Genomic DNA, 24,972 nt, shown 5'->3' with positions numbered 1-24,972 from the left:
AAATCTCTTATATACTGACTAACAGAGTAAAAAGCATTTATAAGATTTGGTCTTTATTTGTCTTTCAGGAAATCTTTTACACTCCTCCGAATACTTCAAGCAGCCCTTTTATTGAGCAAACTATGCCTGCAAGGCTACAAAGGAAGCCCAAAATAAAAACAGAGATATCTGCACATTTTTCCAAGAAGGACAGGTTTTTCCATTTAAGTTTTAAATGGAAGAGAGAGGGAAGGAGAAAAGTCATAGCAGCACCTGTTACGCTGCCTGATAAACCCATCAACAGGGCAAAATGTGGCGTAAACATGGCCATCAGCAGAGTTAACAAGAGAAATGAGCCTCTTACACCCAGAGAAAGTAGTGGAGATCTGTAATTGGAATGGTTGCCTTTAGAAATAGAAGAACACACAATTTCTGTGGCTGCAAAAAAGGGCAAAGGGTAAGAAAGAAGAGCCTTGGTTAAGAGACATAAATTCACTAGTGTTTTAAGAAATGATGGCAGGTTGTCTGTAATAACTTCCTTTGTTTCTTCACCCCAGGTCAAAAAAGCAGTCAGTGCAAAGGTTGTTTTCAAGACACAGGCAAAAAAGTGAGTCCAATTCAGCATACACCTAAATTCCCCCGGGTTTTGCATGTTACCTTCAAGTGTGGGAAGAAATATTTGTGAAGTGTAACTGAAAATAATCACTCCTATGGAGACCAAGAAGTCCTCAAAGTCAATGGAGAGTCTGAATTTTGCCCAGGACCACTGGTGTATTTGTGTGAGACAGTAAGTCATCACTACAAGGATGATAACAAAGTGAACCAAGGAGCAAAGCTGGCTGAGTTTGGAAACAATTTTGAGAGTTCTGATAAATACACAAGGTAACAGAGTAACAAATGCAACTACAGACCAAGTTTTCTCAGTCAGTGCTACATACGGAAAACTGTGTGACAGCAAGTTCCCACTAACAACCAGATACAAAATACATGTCATGATCAGTTCCACCACTTGGGTCACATTGACAATTATGCCCCCTAGTTTGGGAGATAGCTTTTTGCAGCAGGCATTTGCAATATCTTCATACGTGTCTCTCACTCTCACAAGTTGCCCATCTTCATTTTCTTCATACAAACAAATGATTAGAATTTTGCCTGTGTAACAGCATAATGCTGCAGCCACGACAATAAGAAGTAGGCCACTGTACCCACTGTGGAGGAGAGCATACGGCAATCCTAGGACAAATATTCCCTGAAAATGAAAAAGAGAAAGAAAAGATAGCACAAAATCCTTGAGGCAAAATTTTTACTAGAAACTTCACTCCCAAACCTGTCCTCCATTGAACATTGTTTTCACCTAGTTGCATACTGTAAGTACTGCAACATTCAGCTAAGTAAATAACAATCATGAGAAATGTGTTTATTTATGATAAATGAAATTATCAGCAAAAATAACTGCTTCCATTGAAGCACATGTAATGATAAGCTGGGAAAAAGAGAATATGATGGAATGATAGAGTTAGGTTTCCAGTTAATATTTAACGCTGATGTGATTAGAAGCACATTTAAGAAGGTTCATAGTTAGTTATTCAATCAACATGCATATTAATGAAACAGGCTCAATATCAGTAAAATTAAACATCTGTAGCATCATCTGTGCAAGTTTCATTCCAATTAAAAATAGCAGTGTAGATAGATCCAGTAGTCACAATTGTCTTTAACCTAAAAGTTGCTAGCATACCTCTGGAGAGAAAACGGCATTAGAGTGAATCAGACTAAACTTGTGTTTCCTCTGCAGCTTCTGTTTGCCTCCTGCAGCCTTTGCTCTTGCTCAGTCCACTGCTAAAGTGATTTTTCTCAAAACTGAGATTCTAGACTTCTTTGTCGAGAAGTATAAACTTTTTTTGGTGTTTAAAAATACATGCAAGACATGTAGACATTTTTTTTCTCTAAGCATTTTCTGAAAGGAACATAGTTTTATTTGTTTTATCCACATGGCATTCTAGTTTCTCAGAACACTGTGTGCATTTCTTTGTCTCTTTCCCTCTTTCTTCTCTGTATTAAAGGACAAATTAGATTTTTATTTGTTTTTTTTTTCATTGGAACAAAGCCATCAAAACCTTGAATGAGTTATTGATATAAAGATCCAATTTAGGAAAGATGCTTCTGTGACATCTCTCTTTTTATGCTACAAAACTGAAATTAAGAGATGCACATTAGTCACACTGGTCAGGCATTTTTGTTCATGATGACTGAAGAAAGAGAAGGGGCAAACAAAATACAGTTAACTGGTTCTGCAGAAATTTTTACTTCAATATTTCTTACCACACCCATACCATGATGAAATCTGAGCATTTGTGCTCACGTTTGCTGTTCTGGTCTGACAGCTGGACTTGATTTGGATCAAACCCATCTAGACTGTGTTTCTGACCAAACCTGAGCAACCCCATCTGCTCTGCAAAAACCTATGAATCCCTGACAGAAACAGTTCTCCTCACAGAAGGGGCAACAATTCTCTCACGTCCTGAGTGGATAGTGCTGGTGACTGCAGCCAAAGCAGAAGAGGTGACTTTGATGGTCTACATTTTATTTTCAGACTTTTCCAACTACAATCATGACCATGAGGTTGAGTGGGGAACCAGAGTTTCAGGCATGCTTCTGCCTTTGGTATTTTCTGTCAGCTCTCTTGGGTTTTATACCCATCAAACAGTTTCTGTGAAGGCAGTCTAGGAGCCCAGATCTGATGGAGCTCATCAAGAAGGCAGACACCTGTCTCAGCTTTGTAGGGCTTATACCTAGCACCCAACTTCTAAGTGATACAAGTACTTCCACACCTAATCCATTAGGAGGGCTCTGAAGAGAGGCAGTTTTTCAAACACTAAATAATCATTAATGTATAAAAAACTATTATCCTTCTCTTCCAGACACAAAATAGCAGTCCTTTTTGGGTAGATTGTGAGATGAACATCAACTAGAAAAGAAATATTTGAAGTCCTTGAATTAGAGCAGCGTTTCTTCTCTAAGTCAACGAGAAAAATGGAGTGCCCATCATACGAAAGAGCAGCATTGTCTAATTTTCAGGCTTCACTCTAGATGCAGATATCTTCAGCTTTTAGCTGACTTAGAGTTGGAAAAGTCACATTAGATATATGCCTTAGTAAATTTCGCTTAAAAAGGTCTATGCTTTTATGTGTTGAAATAGAAGTACTTCAGTTATTATTACTGATATAGTAATAAAGTTATTGACTAGACAGTTTCTTCATTGTTTTTCATGACTTCATTTACAGCATTTGTTTTGTGTTAGAAGATGGGACGTTCAGCTATGCAGCTTGTGGTATTTAGTTACCCAAATCTCTCCACTCAGTGTAGTCTTAGCTACATTCTAATACAGATCTCATGAACCAATTAGTTTGAAGTGTAATTAGCATTTCTTTTGTACATGAACTTCACAGAATTATTCAAAATTCTACCATTTCTGCCACCTAACAGTCTACTTTCATAAAAAAAAATCAGATATCTGGCTGTATCCAGACTGCTGGTAGCACACATGTAACAGCAGCTTTTGACATCATGCTACTTTTAATCATGGCTTTCACTGACTAGCAAGTTAGATAGCCGACTAAAGAACTGAATTTGGTTTCTCTCCTAAGAAAACAATCCTTGGGGAACATTGACATAACAGATAGACTTTTAAAGCATCATAGATGAACCAAGTCTATGAAAAAATCAGGAAGATAAAACCACAGAGTCATCTTCCATATTAACATAAGAACAATGATGTTTTCTCAGTTCCTTGCAGTCTGTACGAAGCTTATCTCATTTGTTCTATACTCACAGCATTATTATTTTGCTGCTTAACCTGCAATTGGGACCTCAAATGGTGTCTGCTGACCCAAAGGGTCACTGTATAATTAAACTGCAGGTAAGTGTCAGCATGCACCTTGCCCACACAATGACTTCTCCCCTGTTGAATTTAATCTATTAACATTTATATGACTAGTCTCAACCTATACCAAAACAGAAGACTTGGAGAGAGGTTATCACTTTAGAAAGCCATTTACAGTCCTGCCCACAGGTGTCTGCTTTTCCATGCTTAATTGTTAATTTAATCAGAGGATAACATAATTCCAACTTTTAATATCCCCTTGCTGTTGTTCATATCAAATAATTTAATTCAGTATCTAACATAGACCACAGGATGATAGTGAGTTTTTTTAGGTTGATTTTTTTTCATCGTTTGAATTCAGATCTTATTAAACAAACACATTTTTGTCTATATATATATACTCTTTCTTAAAATTATGTATCAGTGATTGTCAATTTCAAGTTTAGACTTCAGTATTTCCAAATTGGACATTTCTACAGAAACTGTAAGTTTCTGACATCTTTGACATCTATTTCTCAGAGTACGCAAACTTCAGCTCTCAATTATAATAGAAGGTAAACATTGTGGACATAACTGATTTTGCAGCTTTTTGAATATAGAGCGTGGTTAATTGAGAGAAATGGGAGGACACTGAATATGCCAATACAGTAAGTATAGATGTGGTGAAATGACATGACAGTGCTTTTCCTGCCTTGTCAGAAACAGTTTCTCCATTTAATAATGAGAAGAAGGAGGATAAGAAGAAGAAAGAAGAAAGCAGAAGAAGAAGAAAGAAGAAAGAAGAAGAAGAAGAAAGAAGAAGAAGAGGGAGAAGAAGAAGAAGAAGAAGAAGAAGAAGAAGAAGAAAGAAGAAGGAGGAGGAGGAGGAGGAGGAGGAGGAGAAGAAGAAGTTGTTTCATATATCAACACATTGTCAAATTTCTACAAATAGCCAAAAATGTTAGTGATGGCCACAAGAACTCAAAGAACAAAAGTCACTTTATCAGACTTCAAAACTCAGTTTGTATTTGCTCTCCTGTTCTTACCTTTCCTAAAGCAATACCTTCTGTTAGGACAATTTTCTGAACATTGCCAAGTTTGAATAGCTGTTTAGAAAAAGATACATTAGTAAGTTCTTATTTTGCTGCCAATGCAACACAACAGATATAGGCATCAATCTGGTAGCTTCTCAACAACCTTAGAGCATTGCTTAAAGTGACTTGCAGATGTGGAAAATTCCTCCTCCACAGAGAAATACTCTCATGAATGTTGCTGAAAGTGGCTTGTGTGCCCCTTTCATGAGAAATGAGTGTACACAGAATGCAGACAGAGCATGATGCTATTTCATTGATTCCTTGCTAGTGGAAGAGGGACTCAGGACATTCCTGTACCATTTGTCAATGCACATTTTGTCCAGCCTGGCCCCAGCACTTGCTCTTACTGAGTCTTCTGATCCTGCATGTCCAAATTATGGCATAGACAGCCTTAGCAGCGAGGCATCAATTAAAAATGAGCAGCAAAACGAACTAAATTGCTCTAAATTGTTCCCTAAATTGCCTCTCCACTTTCAGTTTCATCAGTTCTGTCTGGAAAGTGTTCCTATCTGAGCAATTTTATTTCCAACTGTTCTGGAGCAAAGTCAAACACATTAGCTCTAAATATGTTGCTTTAAGGTGATCTGTTTACAAAATAGAACAACATAGGGAAAAAGCACCCACATATCTGGGGACAGAGGAAGTGGGCTTTTTGAAACAGTCCTCTGTCACTGAGCAGCTTAAGTGGTTGTGTTATTTGCCATCACTCCATCCTACCTGTATAGAAAGGGAACCCAAATTCTCATCCTAGACTGAGGATGGAAGCAGACTGTTCTTTGTCAATGAATGAATATGTGTGCCTGGGTAAGGGTCCTTGTCAAACACCCAGAGCAGACTTATGGGCAGCTGGACCAAGGAAGGACTGAGGGCTCAACTAACAAGGATAAGAGTGCAAAGGGTGTGTAAGAAAATATCAGGCTCAGCCAACAGCTGTCTATTCATCTTGTCAGAATACCCCCAAGAGGAAGCATCCAAGTATGATAAGTACCACCAGGAAACACCAACCCACCTACAATACAAAACAAGTAGAACAGGATTTCCAAATTACATCTGCACATTAAAATATTTTGTTGATGGTTTGACCACAATATTTGTACTGCATGTGTGGATTTCTCACCCCAGCAAGACTAGCTGCTTATTTAAAAATACCTGACATCTGGATTAGTGCTGAATGCAAAAAATGGGCTTTCTGCTATCATACCTCTATCATATTCCTTTACCCCAGGGCAGGCACCTCCCCAAGGAATAAAATGGATTTAGAAAAATGACAAATGAGCACAGACAAGCACTCTGAGAAAAATATAAAAAAAATAAAATTTCAGTTTTAAGACTTTTTAGTCCCAAGCAAAATATTTCACTTTATAAATTGTTTTAACATGAAATATGACATTTTGGAAAAAACAAACCAAAACAAAACAAATTGAAAGGTAATTAAAAAGTAAAGAAGATCAAATCACAGTCAGAGTTGAGGCATGTCAAAAGACAATGAAATAATATGGAGTGAAAAGCAATGTTTTAAAAAAAAAAAGAGTGAAAATTATTTCACCTTAAGACTTAATCATATGGAAAAATAAATTAAGAAGTGAAGAAGAATTTAACTGAAAATTATTCGGTTTGTACAACTCTCCTGTATATAGAATACATGCTGATATGCCAGACTGCCAAATTAGCTCTGACTGACTTTATCACCATCTGTAGTTACTCCGCTGGAATGGTTACTTTAGGTCTAGTTATTTTCCCCAACTATGTATTTGATTCCTTGCCATGAACATGGGTTATACATGCAGACTATACTGGAAAGTGTTTTTCACAAATCTTGGAAGCGTCGGGAGATAAATTCAAGAACCTGTTTTTCACTACAAGTCCATGAAGTATTTAATTATGTTGTTTAACATTTGTTACTGTTTAAAATAAATAATTTTTCCAAACCTTCCAGATGCAAGGCTGTGTTGCTGTGGTATTTATACAAAGAAACAATTTTATAAGTACTAAATTACAAACATAGCAAATCCCTTAATCTTATGCCATGATAACAGAGGTGCTTGCTGATCTCCATGGTCTTTTTCCTTTCTTAGCCACCACTGTGATCATCAGTGATTTTGTATTTTTTTTCAAATCAGTGTTCACTACATTGAATAATACTGGAACTACTGCCATTTATTCTACTAGATAACCTCCTAATCCTACCAGAAACTCATTTCTTTGACAATAGATCCACACTGACAGTTACTTTTTCGGAATTTGTCACTAAGGCGGTTGCTAATCCATTTAAGATGTACTGTGTTTTTGCACTAATTTTTAAATAAGCATGTTGTGTATTAAAGTGTCAAAATTCCTTTTAGAAGTGTAAATATATTATTTATCTTTCACTGCCTAAATTACAATGTTGTAAAAGAATTAGATGAAGTGTGTTTAATAAGGACTGTAAGGACTCGTCCTCCAAAAACACAATGATTGACACTAATTATATTTCCAGCTTTTTATGCTCTATCAATTAACACCTGTATTAACAATTACATTATTTTTCTCATCATTCTTGCCAGTTTTCACTAGTCTGTATTTATATGGCTTTTAAAAAATTTGGATGATATTCACAATCTTCTGAAAATTCCACTTGTAATAACATTTGAATAAGAATATTACCAGGTCAGATATATCTTTTGTTATGCCTCCCAGCTGAAAACTTGCTGAGCATTCTGCTTTCAAAATACTATTGAGCTACATTTTAACAACCATTTTAAATAACAGTTTTGGTTATGTCATAGTTAATTGTCCAAGTCTAAGCTTGGAAAAATTAGGCCCCTCAATTTATATATAATTCACACCTGTCTTAAGATAGATTACTAACACAACTGTGACAAATTTGCTTTCAGAGATGTCCATTTCTCTTGCTGGGCATACAATGTGTGTCCACACTGTGGAGTGTGCACACACAGCATAGGAATTCAGGCATAACTTTCTAATGTCTAATGAAGAATAGCATGACATCTGTCCCAAAAAATTACAAAATGGCACACTCTTCTCCTGTGTTATGAGCACATTCTCCTAGTTCTTTACAGGAACAACATATGAACAGCTGCATCCCTTTTTCAGAGTTAAGGACAGTTTTAGAACCTTCATCTACTGCTGGAAAAGTAGAAAACAAAGGTAGCAAAATTCAGTGAGACATCTCAGGGAAGATGAAGGTGATCTTACACTAGAAAATCTCCTAAGTTAACTTTTCGCATTGTCACATCCACACCCTCTGGTGTTTTTGTCTCAGAGATTTGGCCAGGATCATTTGCATGCAACAAGGGGAACAAGGGATGTCGTCAGTCCAGTGCTCACTTTGTCTCTGGTGTTCATCTTGACTAATGATGACAAATGGATTTTTTATTTGCCTTCTATAGTCTTCTGGAATGGTTGCGGTTTTGGATATTTTGCCTCATTATTTTGTCTCATCTCTCATAAATGTTAGGTAAAATTCCTGACTTTCACAGTAGTGTTGTTTATTTTATCTGCATGTTTTATAAATACTGTCCTCTACTTCATTCCTTTAACACTTATCCGTAGGTGAGTTGCACTTTCTCCTAGCACCTTTGCATTCTTATATCTCTTTTCTACTGTTCTTAATTTATGATTTACTATTATTTTTCTCACCTTTTGTTTCTCCCTTCTGATATTTATATACATAGTTTTAATTTTAATTGCTACATTTACTTCACTCCTGAATAGGAGGGGGTTTTAAAACATTTATATACTCTTTCTTAGTTGCGAGGTGTTGCTTTTGGACATGTCATAATTTCTTGTTAAACTTTAAAACTGCTTTCTCAATTGCCTGTCTGCATTTATTCTTCCTAATCAATTATCTCTCATAATTTTCTCCAGGTCTGAAAAATTCACTCCTTTGAAGTACCAAATACATATACTACTGTCCTCTGTTTTCCCATAATGAATGTAATTAGATACTCCAATTCGTTCATCTTTATTCAACATAATGAGGCTCAAAATTGAATTACCTTATGCTAGGTTCAATACCTTTTGTGTCAGATAATGACCATCTATCATTTTTAGAAACTTCAATGATGTTTTAACACATACTGCATACAATGCCCAGCATAGGCCTTTAAAACTGGAGTCACCAAGAACAATACAATTTTTCCCTTCAGACAACAGTTCTAACACAGATAATCAGCTGTCTAACATGGAGAGCCAATCTCATTTTTTTGCCTACTCTTTTTTGTAAATATACTTTATCTAATTATTTTTAAACTTCAGGTGTATAGGTCATCCCAGCATATATTTGCAATATCAGTAACATCCTATTTCTTCTCAGTAGTAAGAATATCCATTTCCCTAGCAGGTTACCCAAACTCCTGGCAGTGCTCTACAGATGTCAGGAAAAGAATTCATCTACTTTCCCACTCACTTTGCAGTTTGTTCACAGCTCAGCTGAGTTTGAATTCAAAAATACTACAAGCTGTTCTGTGGAGAACTTCAAATATTGTCTATGGCCTGTGTGACCTCAGCAGCAGATCCATTTCCTCTAATGTCAGTGAAAAATCTTCCTTTAACTTCAGAGATTGTTGAATTAGACCCCAGCAATCTTGTTTTTCCTTATTTTTCTCATTCTCTGTCTCTGCCAACGCCAATCCTGTTTCAGCTGCAGGGAGGACGGTGACGAAGGTGTTTTTTCTGTGATTAATGCCTTCATTCACCTTATATACTGACAGAAAATTTAGAAGTGTTTACCTGTCAATCCTTCAGGTACCAGAAGCAAATGATGAGGCAGATAGGTTGCTCAGGAGGTACTTTGATAACATAAGCAAGTAACGAAGCTGCATGGTCTTCACTGCAAAATGTTTGTCTCCATTTGACTCACAGAAACCACTGATTGCATTCTCCTTTCAATGGCCAGATTAGTTTTAAGGATCGCCTAAAGACTAGGAAAGTGAAATGAGGAAAGAAAATGTCTCACACAAAAATAAAAAGGAATTACTGCTACTGAGTAATTGACAGCTGATCTTATTGGCTTTGCTATTGGTTTAAATATTTGTTCTAAAACCAAAATAATATGCTCAATGCTTAATTCTGTATGGTTCAATGGGAAATGTTAGTTTGCATAAATCCAGAGCTATCTGCAAGAAAGCACTGAATCGTACCAAGAAAATCTCCCAAGCAAATTACCTTTTAAGAAAACATTATTTTGCTTGGTCCCAAAGGAGAAAGCAGGCTTTCATAAAAGAATGAGGGTTTTTATTATGTGTTATGTAGTTGAGAGGAAAGAGAGATGGAAAAAGCAAGGCAGTTTAAACTAAAACAAACATTATTGTAGAAGTGGTGAGCAACATGGACTTCCTGGCTGCTTACCCATTTCTCTCATTTTAGCTCTTCACAGACTGTCAGGTTTTCACCTGAAGGCAGGCAAGAACTAAAACTTCCAGTACAGTAACATGAGAGTGAGTTCCCATGAAAATATGGTCAAAAGAACTTGAGACGAGGCAGAAGGTAGATTTCGGGGGACTAGAATCAAAGCAAAGCAGCGGGGAGCCAAAGAATTTCATTTGAGTGTGCACTTACATAACAAAAGGAGGAGTTAAAGTGCATAGAAAGTTCTAACTCAGGCTGGGGGAAAGTAGTGTTAGGAGTTCTAAAATGCCACCTGTGTTGGTCAAGCCACAGTTCTTGTCACCTTTAACAAGTAATACTGAAGAGGAAATGGAAGAAAACAACCCCACACTACAAAGATCTTTGCATTGGAAAAAACCTTATGCACCTCTGAGGGTTGAAAATGTAGCCAGGTTACATCTTCTAGAAGCTGAGTTATATTTTCTGAACACTGGCATAGGATTTGTCATGTTCTTATGCAGAATAAAAGGTGACTGAATCCTCCCCTTGTTAATATTACCCTGTTCAGCACAGACCTAACCATCCGTCTTAGGTGGACTCTTACTCAAGTTATAACTACTCTCAGAGTTCAGTGTAAAAATGCAGAAATTAGTCTAAGAGCACTGCCTGGAGAGAACATAGTTAATAGTCTGGATGAAAGACATAAATAGTGGTATACTATTATGTTTGGTCTTCAGGAATCAGTAAACTGATTCAGAGTATCAGTTTATACTATATCCTTCTGGAACATGTGAGAAAAGCTGTTGTCTGACAATTAGGCTGGTTATAGACAAAAAATTTCTACTGCTTTTCCTCTCCTAGCCTCAGTTAAACTTCAGTGGCACCCCTGGAGGCTTCTACCTTTAGGATGAAAGAAGCAACAAGGGATTTTACTGCCTGATAATTCATCATGCAGAAATACAGATAAAGTTGAGGTTGCAAATGAATTCCTATAATTGAGGTGTCTCTCTCCTGTAATGACATAAAAGATCACGTCATTCTTTAAGTTCAACAACGTAGAATAATTCCCCTATTTTCAAGTAGATTAGACAAACATTACCAAATGTACATAATTAATAATAAACGGAAAATATAAAGATCAGAAAAGAAATGTGACTGAGTTTTATGGTGTACTCTGAACTCTCATTAGAAATGCAAATTTATATAAGCTCTTGTTTTTAAAAAATAAATAAATTTTGAATATGGTTATGTATTGTGAAATCAGGCCAATGGCATATAAAATGCATGCCAAAAATGTCTTTTTAAGGTCTCTAGATGTAAAGTACTTAAAGTACTACTACTTAAGGAGGTGTTTCTTGTTCCTTTTCTACAGACTGTGACACAATGGTTCTTGACTTCTACCTGGCCCATGAAAAAAACAATATTCCTTTTCTGTAGTGTTTTTTTGTTTGTTTGTTTTATTTTCCTCTTTTTTTTTTTTTTCTTAGTATGCAGTTCCCCTGGAAAGACTCAAAGACAGGATGCTGTCTGGAAACAACAGGTGAGGGAACAAACTGGGGACCTTGATTACTCTTCACCTTTGACAAAGACTTAATGTTTATTTTTTACTTTTAGATAGAAAAACTGTCAGATCCAGATAAAAATACTTCTTTCATTATTAAAACAAAGTTAGCTAAGTAATGACTGTAAAAGTTTGTATATTTAAAAAATACTTTTATTTATTTTCTTTTTTTTTTTTAACTTCCGTCATTCTGATACTGCAAGGAAAACTTCTCCGCTTTGTTTGATCTCTCCTATTTTTTTACTTCGGTGTTGAGAGTTGTAGTGATTTCATGTTTGAGAAATTTATTCCAAAACTGCATTTAGTTTCTGTCCCTTTCTCCTAAACATCTTTTATTTCTCACATTCAAATTTTATTCATGGGGTGAAATTAATGAATTTTAAGCAAAAACTCAGCTGGCTATAAGTGAAGTTACTAAACTGACTACTGGTTTTGGTCTCAATGAAAGGATTCTTTCTTAGCATCTATGAATTAGGTGCCATTAGGTAAACTGAAGAACTTTAAAACATAAGGTTGTGACACATACGAGGTAGAAACTAAGCGTAAGAGAATATGATGGGCAAGAATTTGTGAGGAAAAATTACTGGATATGAGACATATCTACCTATAAGCATAAGACAGGAATAAGTAGAAAACTAGAGGGAAAGTATGCATTATGCAGCTGATTATTCTTTCTGATTAGGAAAGGAATCCTTCAGGGGTGGAATGGCAGATGCTCACAGCTTAGGAGATAATAGAGAGTTTCTAAAATCACAACCAAGCAGCAGAGGGAAGCCTACAGTTTTGCACAGGTATTTTATTTTTGACTTGAGATGACAACAACAAATACAAATACAAAAGAAAGAGCTCAGAGAGCAGCTGGCTTCCCAGCAAAAGTGAAAAAAAAATCAGCAGGCAAGTAAAGGCAACAAGAGCTGGAGTGGAGAACTCATTTTAAACTCCAGATCCCAATTAAAACTTAGAAGATTTTAAAGTCCCTTGAGGGAAGGTGGCTGAGGAGATGTCATTTGGAGTTGCAGAAATCCTGCAGACAATGAGACAAAGGAACAGATTCAAATTGTGGTGAGGTAGAATAAACCTCCATGCCAACTTATAAAGTGGCAGTAAAAGGAGTGAATTAACAGTCATTATAACAACAGAAAAAGATATTTTCCAACAACTTGCTTATAAAAAATAAGACATATTGATTGTATCTATACGGCATATAATTCTTATCCTCAAATTGACATTTTTTCAAGCTTCAGTAAGACTATTAATAATTTCTGAAATACCTGGATTTAGTTTGAAATAATCAAATTAGAATAGGTTTTAAAACTGAAAAAAAGTTCTCTTCTTATCAGGGAGGAACTAGCCTGAATTAAACATAATTCTGGAGGGGAAAACAGCAATAAAAAACCTATCATGAATGGAAATGCCCATAGAGTAGAGTAAAGGAAAAGGCTGAAACTACCACTGCTATCAATAACATAAAACAAGCAAAAATGTTTGTTCTAGACATTACAAAACATAATCTATGGGTGCTGCCATTTGTGTCAATTCAGGAACTGGACTGAGAGAAATTGATATGGATAGTGGAATATGTGTGTATAAGCTGAAGTGAATGTTTCATCACTTTGACTCATGTTTATATTTTTGTGAAGTAAATATTAAATTTCATTTTTTTGTTAGCTATTTAGTAACACAGCATTGTACATATGGCAAAAGTAGTGCCACTGGCCAAGAATATAGAGAAACATTGCCTTCCAAGAAACATGGTGTGTGTGAGGAGAGGAGGGAGAATTCATGCAAATAGAAGACAATTTTGTTTAGCTTTAGGGGTAAAATGTTTTATACAACTTACTGTGCTAAAACTAGGTTACAATATATCATCTTCAGTACTGTGTATAATCAGCGTTTAGGGCTTTTTATTTTCTCACATAGCTCCATTTGCTCATTCAGACAGAGCTTGTACTGCTTCAGCAAATCTCCTGCTGTCAGGAATTATACACACTGAAGTAAACTGTAGATTAACCATCTATGGATTGTGTGGAAGAAAGTTTACCATATGGAAAATCTGCTAGAGAAACATTACTATTTCTGATTCTACTAGTACATCATAATAATTCAGATGTCCTTTACTTTCAACATTAAATTCTCATAAACACTTGCAAATGCTGAGCTTGTCAACTTTTATTTGTTGATGAACCCTAAGGCTCAGTCTTTCACTTACTAAAAAAAAAGAGATCCCTTCTGAAAATTTACTAATGGAAGTGAAGGAAGTTTAGAAAAAAACAGGAAAGGAATACCATCTGACAAAATATTTTACTTTCTGCTGCCTGTCGCTCTGTTCTTGCTGTCTTGGGAGGAATGTTATCCTGGGATGAGATATATATGTCTATGGTTTATTAAAGCAAATTAGCTGAAGTTACATACCTCATAAGTGGTAGAATGAGGACAGACTGAACATTTTTAAGAAGAACGTTTTCCAGTAGTGATGGGTGGTCTTTGGCAGTGCTATAGAGAGGAACAAGTGTACAAATTATCTCAGCCACAGAAAGCTGGGAAATAATTTTAATAGGCAATCTGGGCTTTGTTTTGAAAGATATTTGACAAACATAATATCACAACAATGAAGTAGCCAAATATAACAGATAGAGAAATTCAAAGTTGTCTGATAACGGTGTATTTAAAAACCATGTGACCTGCTATGAATTTAAAAAAAAAAAAAAAAGAAGAAGAAATTACACCATCTGTTTTAATTCAGCTTGTTAAAAATGCTCTCAGGGATTGATGACACCAAAAAGTATGGTAGGTTAATTTGATTTTAGTACAGTGTGAAAGTACATCAGCTATTCCCTTCACCTGAGGGAGCCAGAGATCCTTGTTCTGCAACAAGTCATAGTGCATTGCGTTCTCCCATGGAATAAAATGATTATGGCTTTCAAGCAGCTGACAATTACTGATCCTTTGTTTTTGGTAACACTTATTGTTTCAAAGGGTATAATTTTCATAATGCCACTATCTATTTATCTTTGATATCATGGTTTTGTCATTCTCTTTCATGACCATCTGGATTGTTAAGATGGAATGCCTGTTTTAATGGCTGAATATTCTAACAGTACTCTTATCACATTTGTTCGCCAATTTATCTTATGGTCTCAATAGCAAGGAGAATCCATTCTATGTAGAGAAAAGGGAAGAAACTGAATCAAATATCAAGCTGACTTATTGCAGGCTACATTTAAACAATCATTATTTTGTAAAGAATTTCTGTAAAATAGAAAATATTTAGAGACTTAGTTTCAAAATTGTTTTCATTATTGCAGCACCTGAAAGTCCTTGAATGGAATCCCATTGTGAAAAGGACTGTGCAAACAAAGCACAAAGAGATGGCCTCTTCTCCAAAAAAATTAAAATCTAAGGGTAAGATAACAGGAAACAAATACAGGCAAAAAGGGAGTCAAGGAAACCTTGAGTCAATACCAGAAACTGTGAGTCAAATGAGTAAAAAGTGGTTTCAATGTAGCTTATAATAATGTAATTTTCATCAAAAAGGCATTTCCAAGAGTATCAGAGGAATATCCTCATATAAGTTCATAGGAATGCTTGTTAAATATTTAATAAATTGACAATAGGATTGTAACTGGAAGAAGAGAGATTGGAGTCAATAGATGCAGGAGAAAAAGGTAGATTATTATAGAAAAGATGAGCAGCTTACACTGAGGTATGGAACTGCATCGATCTCCAGGTGAGTATGAACAGGGTGAGCTTGGCAAAATGAGGGAAAAGTGTGTTACTTGATCCAGATGGGAAATTATTAGTGCTCAGATCAGAGTTTTAGCCTTGTGGATTAGTAAACGAGACTACGTATTAGTTTACAGTAAAAACTAGGTTTGCAGTAAAAATTAACAGGAGCTGGATGTAGTCTGAGTGCAGGATTTAGAAAAAGGTAGACTGAACGATGATGCCAGATGGTAGACCTGCATGGTAGAAAGGACAAGGATTTACACAGGTAGTGAAGGAATGTTGGTGTGGGCAGACACTGAATGGAAGACAAGGAGCTCTGTTTTGCTACTTCGTCTGACTGCTGAAAAGACAGACCAATATTTTATGAGAGTAGCTGTGGGATCTAAATAAGATGTGAACTTGAACTGGTCCAGAAAACACAGTCTGCTGCAGTCCCACACTCCCACAGGTGGTGAAAGATGTGGTGTTTTGTCAGCTCTGTCTGTAGGAGACCCAAGGGCCTGAGTCTGCTGCAAGTGATGACCTCAGGGAGGAAGGTATGAGATAGACGTTCAGGAGAGATTTTCAGTGTTTGATGTGGTTATGGACAGCAGTACTGAGCAGAGAAAGCTGATCATGACCATGTATTAATTCATGCAAGACTTTTTCTTTCAAAAAATTATTGCAATTAAAATTAAAAATAGACTGGTGTAGTGTGTGTGCTTCTAAGTTATCTACATACCAATGCAAAAGCTTTTTTTAGATGTTAACACTCCCAGAGCAGGTCATCTCCTTGGTGCTTTGAATGTTTCCTAATGATAAAATGAAGGAAAAAAAAAAAGAGGACTGGGAACATGAGAGACACTGTCCAGGTTTTTGTGGTGCTCACATATACCATTTATTTTAGATGCGTTATGGGAGAAATGGGCATGGAAATGGACACCCTCTTTTTGGAAATGTATGTTAATATGCATGTAAGTCGTACCTCTGTCACTTGACAGATTGATAGTTAAGCTCTTGCAACACCACTGATAGTAGCTGGTCTTTCAAGAATGTTCGAGTTTTAAAGCTCTTGGATGAAGACACACTTAAGCTGACAGATATAAAGTAGGTGATATATGATAGACTCCTCCAGGGCATCCACCCAAGGTGTTCTGCCAATGTCGGAGGCAGGTCGATGCATTGCACCTTGCAGGTACAGGAGCAAGGAGCTGTACTCAATGATCCTTATGGATTCTTTTCATCTCAAGGTCTTCTCTGATTCTATGACTGTATGTCCTCACTAAGGTTGTCTCTCGGCAGACTGAATTTGGCAGCATGCCAAAACAACTCATATATTCGAAAGCACAAGTTCATGTTATTACTAGATAGAAACTGCCACTGTAAGGAGAAGACTTGAGCTGGTATATCCTGGCTTACTTGCCACACTACTGTATGCTTACTTGCTGGTTCCTTTGTCCTTTTACATGCACAAAATTTCTACTACTAGCTGCTTCATGTAGGACTATAGCCTCACATCTATACAACAGCTCTTCTAAAAAATTATTAGTAGAAGATTTTCCATACGAAACAATTTTCAAACTTAAATGACAACTGAACAATCAACAAGAAGTTCCCACTTATAAGAAACAGGCACTTGTAAATTCTCCAAGACTTTCTGGACAAGACTGTGACAAACTGAACATCAATCCCAGGATAAGTATACTATGAGAAAAATCCAAATATTTCTTCCTGGAATAATTTTAGGGGAACCACCTCTCTATGTTTAGGAGTTCTGGCTTCATAAGATTTTATAGTGTTTGCAGCTAACCAAGTAAAAACCAGACTGATACAGCACATTCTTTAATGAGGTTTGTGGGAATGGCAGTTAGTCAACTCAAAATCAGTCTGCTGCACAGTGCTTACATGTCAAATAAAGAGATTTCTGTGAAGTAGATATAATTTCCCTGTTGCAGGATAACATATTTTTGACAAAAAGCTTTTGTGATAAAAAGCAGAGTTGGGAATAGAGAAGACATATATTGTTCATGCAGCCTTCTCTGTACTCTATGGATATGTGCACAAACTAAAGAAATCTATTGGAGGGTCTAAGATGAAGTAAAAGGTTATATAAAGTAGTGACGTGTGTCTGCAATTTTTTTCCCCTCAAGAGAAAATCAAAAGAGAAAATAAGGGCACAAGCATTAGTTACACAGTCTTCTTTCTTTAAATACACCTTTTATCAATTGTATTGCATAATAGTGACATTCTATTACAGGAAAAACAGACCTGAATTTAGATGGTACTGACCAGGTTTTTCTCCGGGTTGTGGCTACATGGTTTTTGGTTGCAAACCCATTAAAAATAAATTTGGCCTGTACTTCAGGTGCATTTCAGCTAAAATAATATTATTTGCAATATTTATGTGCACCACAATAGTCCTACTGTCTTGGAATTTTACTTTGTGCTGTCATTTTTTGATGCTCAATTTGGGAACTTGTATTACTTGCTGATCCTAGGTTAGACATCAGCACTGGGCGTGTCCCTTTAATTATCAGTACCACATCAAGTTCATTTCCCTCCAATGTCTTAATTTAGTTCAGAGTATGACTTTAGCTTCAATGTATATGACTTCAGCTTCCATATAAAATTCAAGGAATTTGCTTCTTGGTACACAAGAAAGGACTGACCTATGTTCTCACACTGGAAATTAAAAACTTAAGATCAAGTGCTGCAAAATCCAAGTGGTTATTTAGTTAAATGTGACTAAATTATTTAAGATTGAGGATGAGATGATTTATACTGTTATACATCTAATGACCCACTTTAGAAATGCACAAACATTTACATATTTATACTTAGAAAATGTTACCAGTAAAGTTTAATGTGAGGGGTGTTTAGACACCTTAAAAAGATGTTTGCCTTTATGTCTTTAGGGACATGTCTGCTAATTCCAATTCTCAGCAAGAGTGTGTTTTCCATGTCAGTATTTGGGAGTTGTGGATATTCAATAAGAATTCTAAGGATTGGTCTATATTAGGGAGGTGAAGGCAGGTAGCTCAAAGGAAACATCAAAGAATAATAAATGTTAATTATGAGATATTTTCAAGTGAACCTCTTAGAGTTACATAAATTAAAATTAACTGAATTGAAACACAGTACGGAAATATGGCTATAAATGCACACAGTGAAGGACACGTGGATATTCAGTCTTTAAATGATGATTATTGAAGTATTCAGTCTTTTCTGAACTAATGTACAATATACAGAATATAAAGATAATGAGCATATCTATGATAATTGCTGCAATAATTGATAATTTATTACTGACACTTTTAAAATAATTATTAATACTACTAATTGAATTATGGTTATTCCTAGAAGCACTCACAATAGACAAGCACCATATTGTGTTATTCTGATCATAGAATTGTAAAATTCCCTCTGCTGCAGTATTTCTAATCTTTGTACAACCTAACTCTTTTCAAAATGCCAGACACAAAAGTTGGCAATATTAGGTATCAGATACATTGAATCAAACTGCACATTCAGCATGATTTCACAGAATATCAGAATCATTTAGGTTGGAAAAGACCTCTAAGATAATCAAGTCCAACTTTGAACTAAGTGACACATCCAATAATTTCTTGAACACCTCCAGGGATGGTGACTCCAACATCTCCCTGGACAATCCATTCCAATGTTTAACAACACTTTCCATGAAGAAATAGTTCCAGACATCCAACCTGAGTCTCCCCTGCTTGAAGTTATGTCCTCTCATCCTGTCAGCAGTTGCCTGGGAGAAGAGACCAATCCCCACTTCAATGCAACCTCCACTCAGGTAGTTGTAGAGAGCAGTAAGGTCTCCCCTGAACCTCCTTTTTTGCTAAACCACCCCTGCTCCCTCACCTGCTTCTCACAAGACATATGCTCCAGACCTTTCACCAGCTCTGTTGCTCTTCTCTGAACATGCTTCAGCACTGCAGTATCCTTGTAGTGTGGGGTCCAGAGCTGAACACAGCACTCAAGGTGCGGCCTCACCAGAGCTAAATACAGAGGGACAGTCACTGTCCTGGACCTGCTGGCCAAACTATTGATTATACAGGCCAAGATGCCACTGACCATCTTGGACAGTTGGGCACACTGCTAGACCATGTTCAACCAGCTGTCGACCAGAATCCATAAGGTTTTAGCCCATTACCTGGAGGGGAAAATGCTCCCCCCTCCCCCACTACGTGGTCCCAGGAGCCCAGAAAGAGCCACACAGAGACCACAAGAGGAGAGAGCAAGAAAGCGATTTATTGAATGGATAGGGATATATATAGGCTTTAGAGGGATTACAGAATAACCAATTAAAAGTTCAGAGGGTCTTACAGAACCACCAATGGCAAGAAAGGATTAACAACCAATAGAAGGGAATGGATAAAGACCAATAAGAAAACTTCCTGATATCTCCTTGGACGTTCCAGAATAGTGATAACGCAGGGGACTTAGGGAAGAAGAAAGTGAGTTAGCAAAAAAACTACAAGAGGCCATTTTGAAAACATGTTCACTTAAAACCCAGTAAAAACTTCTGTTGCTCTAATATACTGCATATCCATTGCAACCTTGGCCCTCCTGGCTGCCAGGGCACTGCTGACTCAGATTCAACTGGCTGTCGACCAGGACCACCAGGTCTCTTTCCATGGCACTGCTTTCCAACGTCTCATTCCCCAGTCTGTATGAACATCTAGGGTTGCTCCATCCCAGGTGCAGAATCCATCATTTTGCCTTGTTGAACTTCCTATGGTTGGTGATTGCCCAGTCCTCGAATTTGTCAAGGTCTCTCTGCAGCGCCTCCCTGCCTTTGAGGGAGTCAACAGCTCCTCCCATTTTTGTGTTGTTTGCAAACTTGCTTAGTTCTGCATCCAAGTAATTTATGAAGACGTTGAAGAACACACAGCCTAAGATGAAGTCCTGTGGAACCCCACTAGTGACAGGTTCCCAATCTGACACTGTTGGTAAAAATCCTACCATATCTGGTGGGCAAATAGTCTTTCTTGTCCTTTGGTTCTGCTGTGAAGCCCCGTACCGTTAGAATTTAACCACCTTCTTCCTTGTTGTTGTTGCTTTGCTTATCTATCCAGCACTACTGTACAAGTTATTACAAATATTTTTTTTTTTGCTTTTTACTGCTACATACAAACAAATGCAACTTGCATCACTCTGCCAGATGATGCTGTACATTTTTCCATTAGAATTAACTCAGTTTTATGTTCTCTGTCCTTACCCAGACTAAATGAACACAGGTTTTCATTTGCCTGTGCAGTGTTGGAATAAGAAACATGTTTCCCAGGAAACTTAAATGTCTGAAGCAATCATTTACACATATAGTATCATCAGCAGAAGCACACATTTTTGCAGTTCAAGTTGAGAACAAGATAAAAATATCTTATTGTTTGTTTGAAAATACTTATATTTAAAGCACTATGAGAGAACCCTTGAATTTGATTTCATAGACTAAAGATTTAATCGTTCCCATAATAAATCTTGATTGTGAAATAATTTTGCTTTTAGACTAATTGTATTCACTGGAATAACTGTTTAGAACACTTCAGAAATCTGCTGAAATGTTTACCTTTAATTGCCATGCAAAACACTTCTGCCCTTTCCTCTGAGTAGGGCAAAACAACTCATTTTAGCATAGATTGTCTTCACCAGTCAAGAATGTTTGGATTGTTTTAATCATTCTGCTCACAACTCAGACTGTCTGTTCAAAGCTATTCATAAAAATTTCCTCAAACTGTTATTTTTTACTGACAGATACCCATTCAATATTCTCTCCTCTCTTCTCTCCTGCCTTTCCCCTCCCCTTTTCTCTGCTCCCTACCCTTGTTTCTAAACCAAATGCCTTGCTCCCAATCCCAGGTCTTGACAATTGGGAAAAATGCATAGAGTCTATGTGTGCATAAATTCACATTTGAGGTTGCATATCCACACCGTTTAACAATGTGTCATTAGGACACTTTGGTGGTACTACTAATGAAAATGCATCTCCCAGGCTTTGCAGTCTTCAGCCTACTCTCTTAATGCTGCTTTCTAAAATATTTGACCAAATGAGAGCCATGGTTAGCAACACTCAGTACGCTGAAAGTTTTGACTAAAACCATGGTTGTTGATTTGATTAGATAGTTTAGCTTCAATCTGCCCTCATTTAAAATAGGTAACTGTATCTTTGATTGTGTTTTTACACTGTGTTGTCAGTCTATTTTTTAACTGAAAGCTATAATATTTATTAATAATTAATAGTACTTGTGCACACAACAATATTCAGGGTTTTTTTGGCACTTTGATATATTTATGGAGGAATTGTCCAGAAAGGAAAACAATGAATGAGAGAACATGACTTGCCAAAAGGTCATACAGCAAATATTGACAAAACTGACTTCCAGAATGAAATCTTGGCTTCTGTGGAATCAAAGGCAAAACTCACAGACAAAACTCATCTGGGCTCTCATCCCAGACTCCTGTCCTGTCTAGATGCTGCTGAGGGAGACTGAAGATAAAATGTGTTACTAGAATGCAGTTGAGGTATTTTAGGACTTCACACTTTTATTTGCAGCTGAACACTTTCAGAGTATGATATGCTACTGTGCCCTGTTATTGCATTGGCTCTCATGTGGTGGTGCTCAGGTTTGAAAATGCAGCAGGGTTAGAAATATGTCCTTTTTTCTCCTCCTTTGCAGAGCTCAGGGATGAACTGGATATGTAAACAAATGTTGATAGTCATAGTCAGACTTGTGTAATACCAGAAAGATTATTTTTCTATAATTAAAGTGATACAAAAATTATTTAAGTAAAAGTTACTGGGACTAGATGTGTCTGTGGGTACTGCTTTATTCTCATCATGTCAGGCAGAATGTTAGTGGTAATGATAGAATTATGTAAGGAAATGAATCATGAAAAGTGAGAATAAGATTCTGAAACATTTAATGCTAAATTTAAGAATTTAGAAAGATACTCAAATTCCACACAGAATGCTGGGACCAACTGTTTTCAGTCTATTCAACCTAACTATTTTCTTTAACATTGACAAGTATTATTACACTTCTTGTGCTTCGTGCTTCAATTTATTTCCAGTCTAACTTACATGTCAGTAAATTTGTTTCTGACGTCAGTCTGGCTCTTACCATCCTCTTTTTATTAGATGTTTATCTCACACTTCTATCAAACACCTCTGTCACTGAATTCAAATATACTTATTAAAGATAATGCCTGCACTCCCAAAACTGGTGCAATCACCACCTTTTCAATTTCACAAAATTTAAACATTTTTTAAACTTTAGATAGCATATGTATCATTTTCCCCTTTGGAACCCTTTTTTTCAGAGTGCTGATATTATGCTGAAAGGTTCAAATATGTGAGTAATAAATTCATAGAAACCTTCCAGAATACTGCAAAATGATGGTGTAGCGAAGTAAAACAGAATAGGCTAAGTGATGATCATGTTTTTCAAATGATGAGTGTAATAAGTGGGGAAGTAAAAGGTTACCTGAATGGCGTTTGTTACATTCCATCCTGCTTCCCAGCTGGTGATCAGTTTGACCTGGGCATGCGGCAAGGGAGTTGGTAACATGTATTCTGGGTCCTGGTGACAAACATCAAGCTCAGAGTTCAGGGGTCCATCTGGTTCCTCACTGTGAGCTCTGTTCAGTTCATCTCTTCTAGCAAAATTCACACGCTCTTCGTCAGTGTCTAGGCAGCTGTCCAACCTCACAAGTCCCAAAAAGAGAGATGGTGTTTCCCTAAAGCAGTTGAAAAGAGATGAAAAAGTCTGCTTCAGGTGAGCCATCCTCAATACCAAACATAAAAGTAAAATTTTTCATTACGTCTTTATTTTTTTTCGGCAGTTGTACATTGTTACTCCTTTTGTTAGGTTAGCCTTGATAGTGTAGCTATGATAGTTCATTTATTTGTGCTCATTTCAAATGGCAGCTAAAGAAATATCTCCAGGATCTTCAACATACTGCCCAGAGTAGTACGCAGCAAGATTTAGTAGTCTGCAACCTTCAATTTACAATTCAAATAATTTTTCCTTTTACCTATGGTATCTATGTAGATCAGTCATTCATGAAGCATCTACAGGTGGCTGCAAGAATATTTTCCTGGAAATTATGCATGTTTCTAATACAAATAAATAGCTCTGTCAAAAGGAAAAAATGCTTCATTAAAAACTAGAGTTGATGGACTGACTGCTAAGCATGTAAACAAGTTCACTTTTCCAGATGTGAGTAGTTTTCTGTTGTGTTTTAGTGTCTACAGAGGTCAGTAGAACTTTAAAAATATTCTTAAAAGAGCTTAAAGCAGCAAGATAATGAAAAGTAGCTTGTTTGTAGCTGTAATTAATTCACAGTTACTAGTAAAAGTTAGGTGAAAGACATAGAGTTGTGATTATATGTTTACTGTATGGATGTGAATGATATATTGTGATTAGTCACTATGTAAAATCCTAAAAACAATGTTTACAAAAGTGTCCTCTTACTTCCTAGCATAGCCCATGGAATTTGTGAAGGAAAGGTCAAGAGAGAGAGAGAGCTTTGGGTTGCACAGGTATAGAATTATTTATGGCCATTTTCTTTTGTTATTTCCAGTACTTGTCCTACATTCCTCTTCTCTCTTTGTTTCTGAAGAGTACTGGGTTTTAACAGCTATATTTCTACATTAACAGCTGAATACCTGGTATAACACTGCTGAAAAAAAGTATTTGCTTATGAAAGGTCTACATGTAGACCTTGTAGCATGTGACAGCAGTTACAGTCCTTGCTTGCCCTAGCATGTCCTACCTGCTAGAACAAATTTAAGGAATTCTTGAAACAAATCTAGAGGTTTCTATTTCTGAACAAGAATGCTAAATCACTGACTTTTCAACTATATATATATGTGTATGTACATATATATCAACTGCAGTCTCACTAGTAATTCTCTGGGCTTGCCCACTTCCAAAATTAACTATTATTCATGCAAGCCTTGTTGTCTGTTTTTTCTTATGTGCTCAGGATTGAATAAACATGGAGACAACCTTCACTGTTCTGTCATTTACAATCAGATAGCGGAATTTTTCTTCTCATTGCAAAACTAATATTCTGAAGCTCTCTACACTTTATTAATTTGTTCTAAAAAATAGAAATATTTCAGAGACACTCCTAGTATGGAATTATGTTCCTGTGCCTACCTTGTTCAAGCCTCATCACTGACACTTGTGTGTGCCATATCCATGGATTTATCTGTGAATGCTCTAGAATATTTCCTTTACACCTAATGAAACCTGCTGATGTTGACCTGAACAGAACAAGTATCTTTATTGTCAAAATAAACTGGTTTTTGGTATTTTTGAAGACCAAAGTGAATATTTCCAGCCTTCCCACAAAATATCATGATCTTCTGGATTGATCTGGAAGGTGCTTGAAAATACAAGTGTCTTTTT

At 36.5% G+C, this 24,972-nt stretch overlaps 1 protein-coding gene across 1 annotated transcript; it reads right to left on the bottom strand.

Annotated features, from left to right (window-relative positions):
* Window positions 1-76: 76 nt before the first annotated feature.
* On the bottom strand, window positions 77-23,340 carry LOC126640141 (vesicular inhibitory amino acid transporter-like). Its single transcript, XM_050315703.1, has 2 exons — window positions 23,041-23,340; window positions 77-1,228 (listed from the first exon to the last, which is right to left on the bottom strand). Exons 1-2 carry the CDS (start codon window positions 23,338-23,340, stop codon window positions 77-79), a joined length of 1,452 nt encoding a protein of 483 aa, XP_050171660.1.
* Window positions 23,341-24,972: the final 1,632 nt, after the last annotated feature.

Source organism: Myiozetetes cayanensis, unplaced genomic scaffold, assembly GCF_022539395.1.
Source record: "Myiozetetes cayanensis isolate MyiCay16 unplaced genomic scaffold, myiCay2020 scf2-11, whole genome shotgun sequence".
NCBI lineage: Eukaryota > Metazoa > Chordata > Aves > Passeriformes > Tyrannidae > Myiozetetes > Myiozetetes cayanensis.
This window is presented reverse-complemented; position numbering and strand designations above follow the sequence as displayed.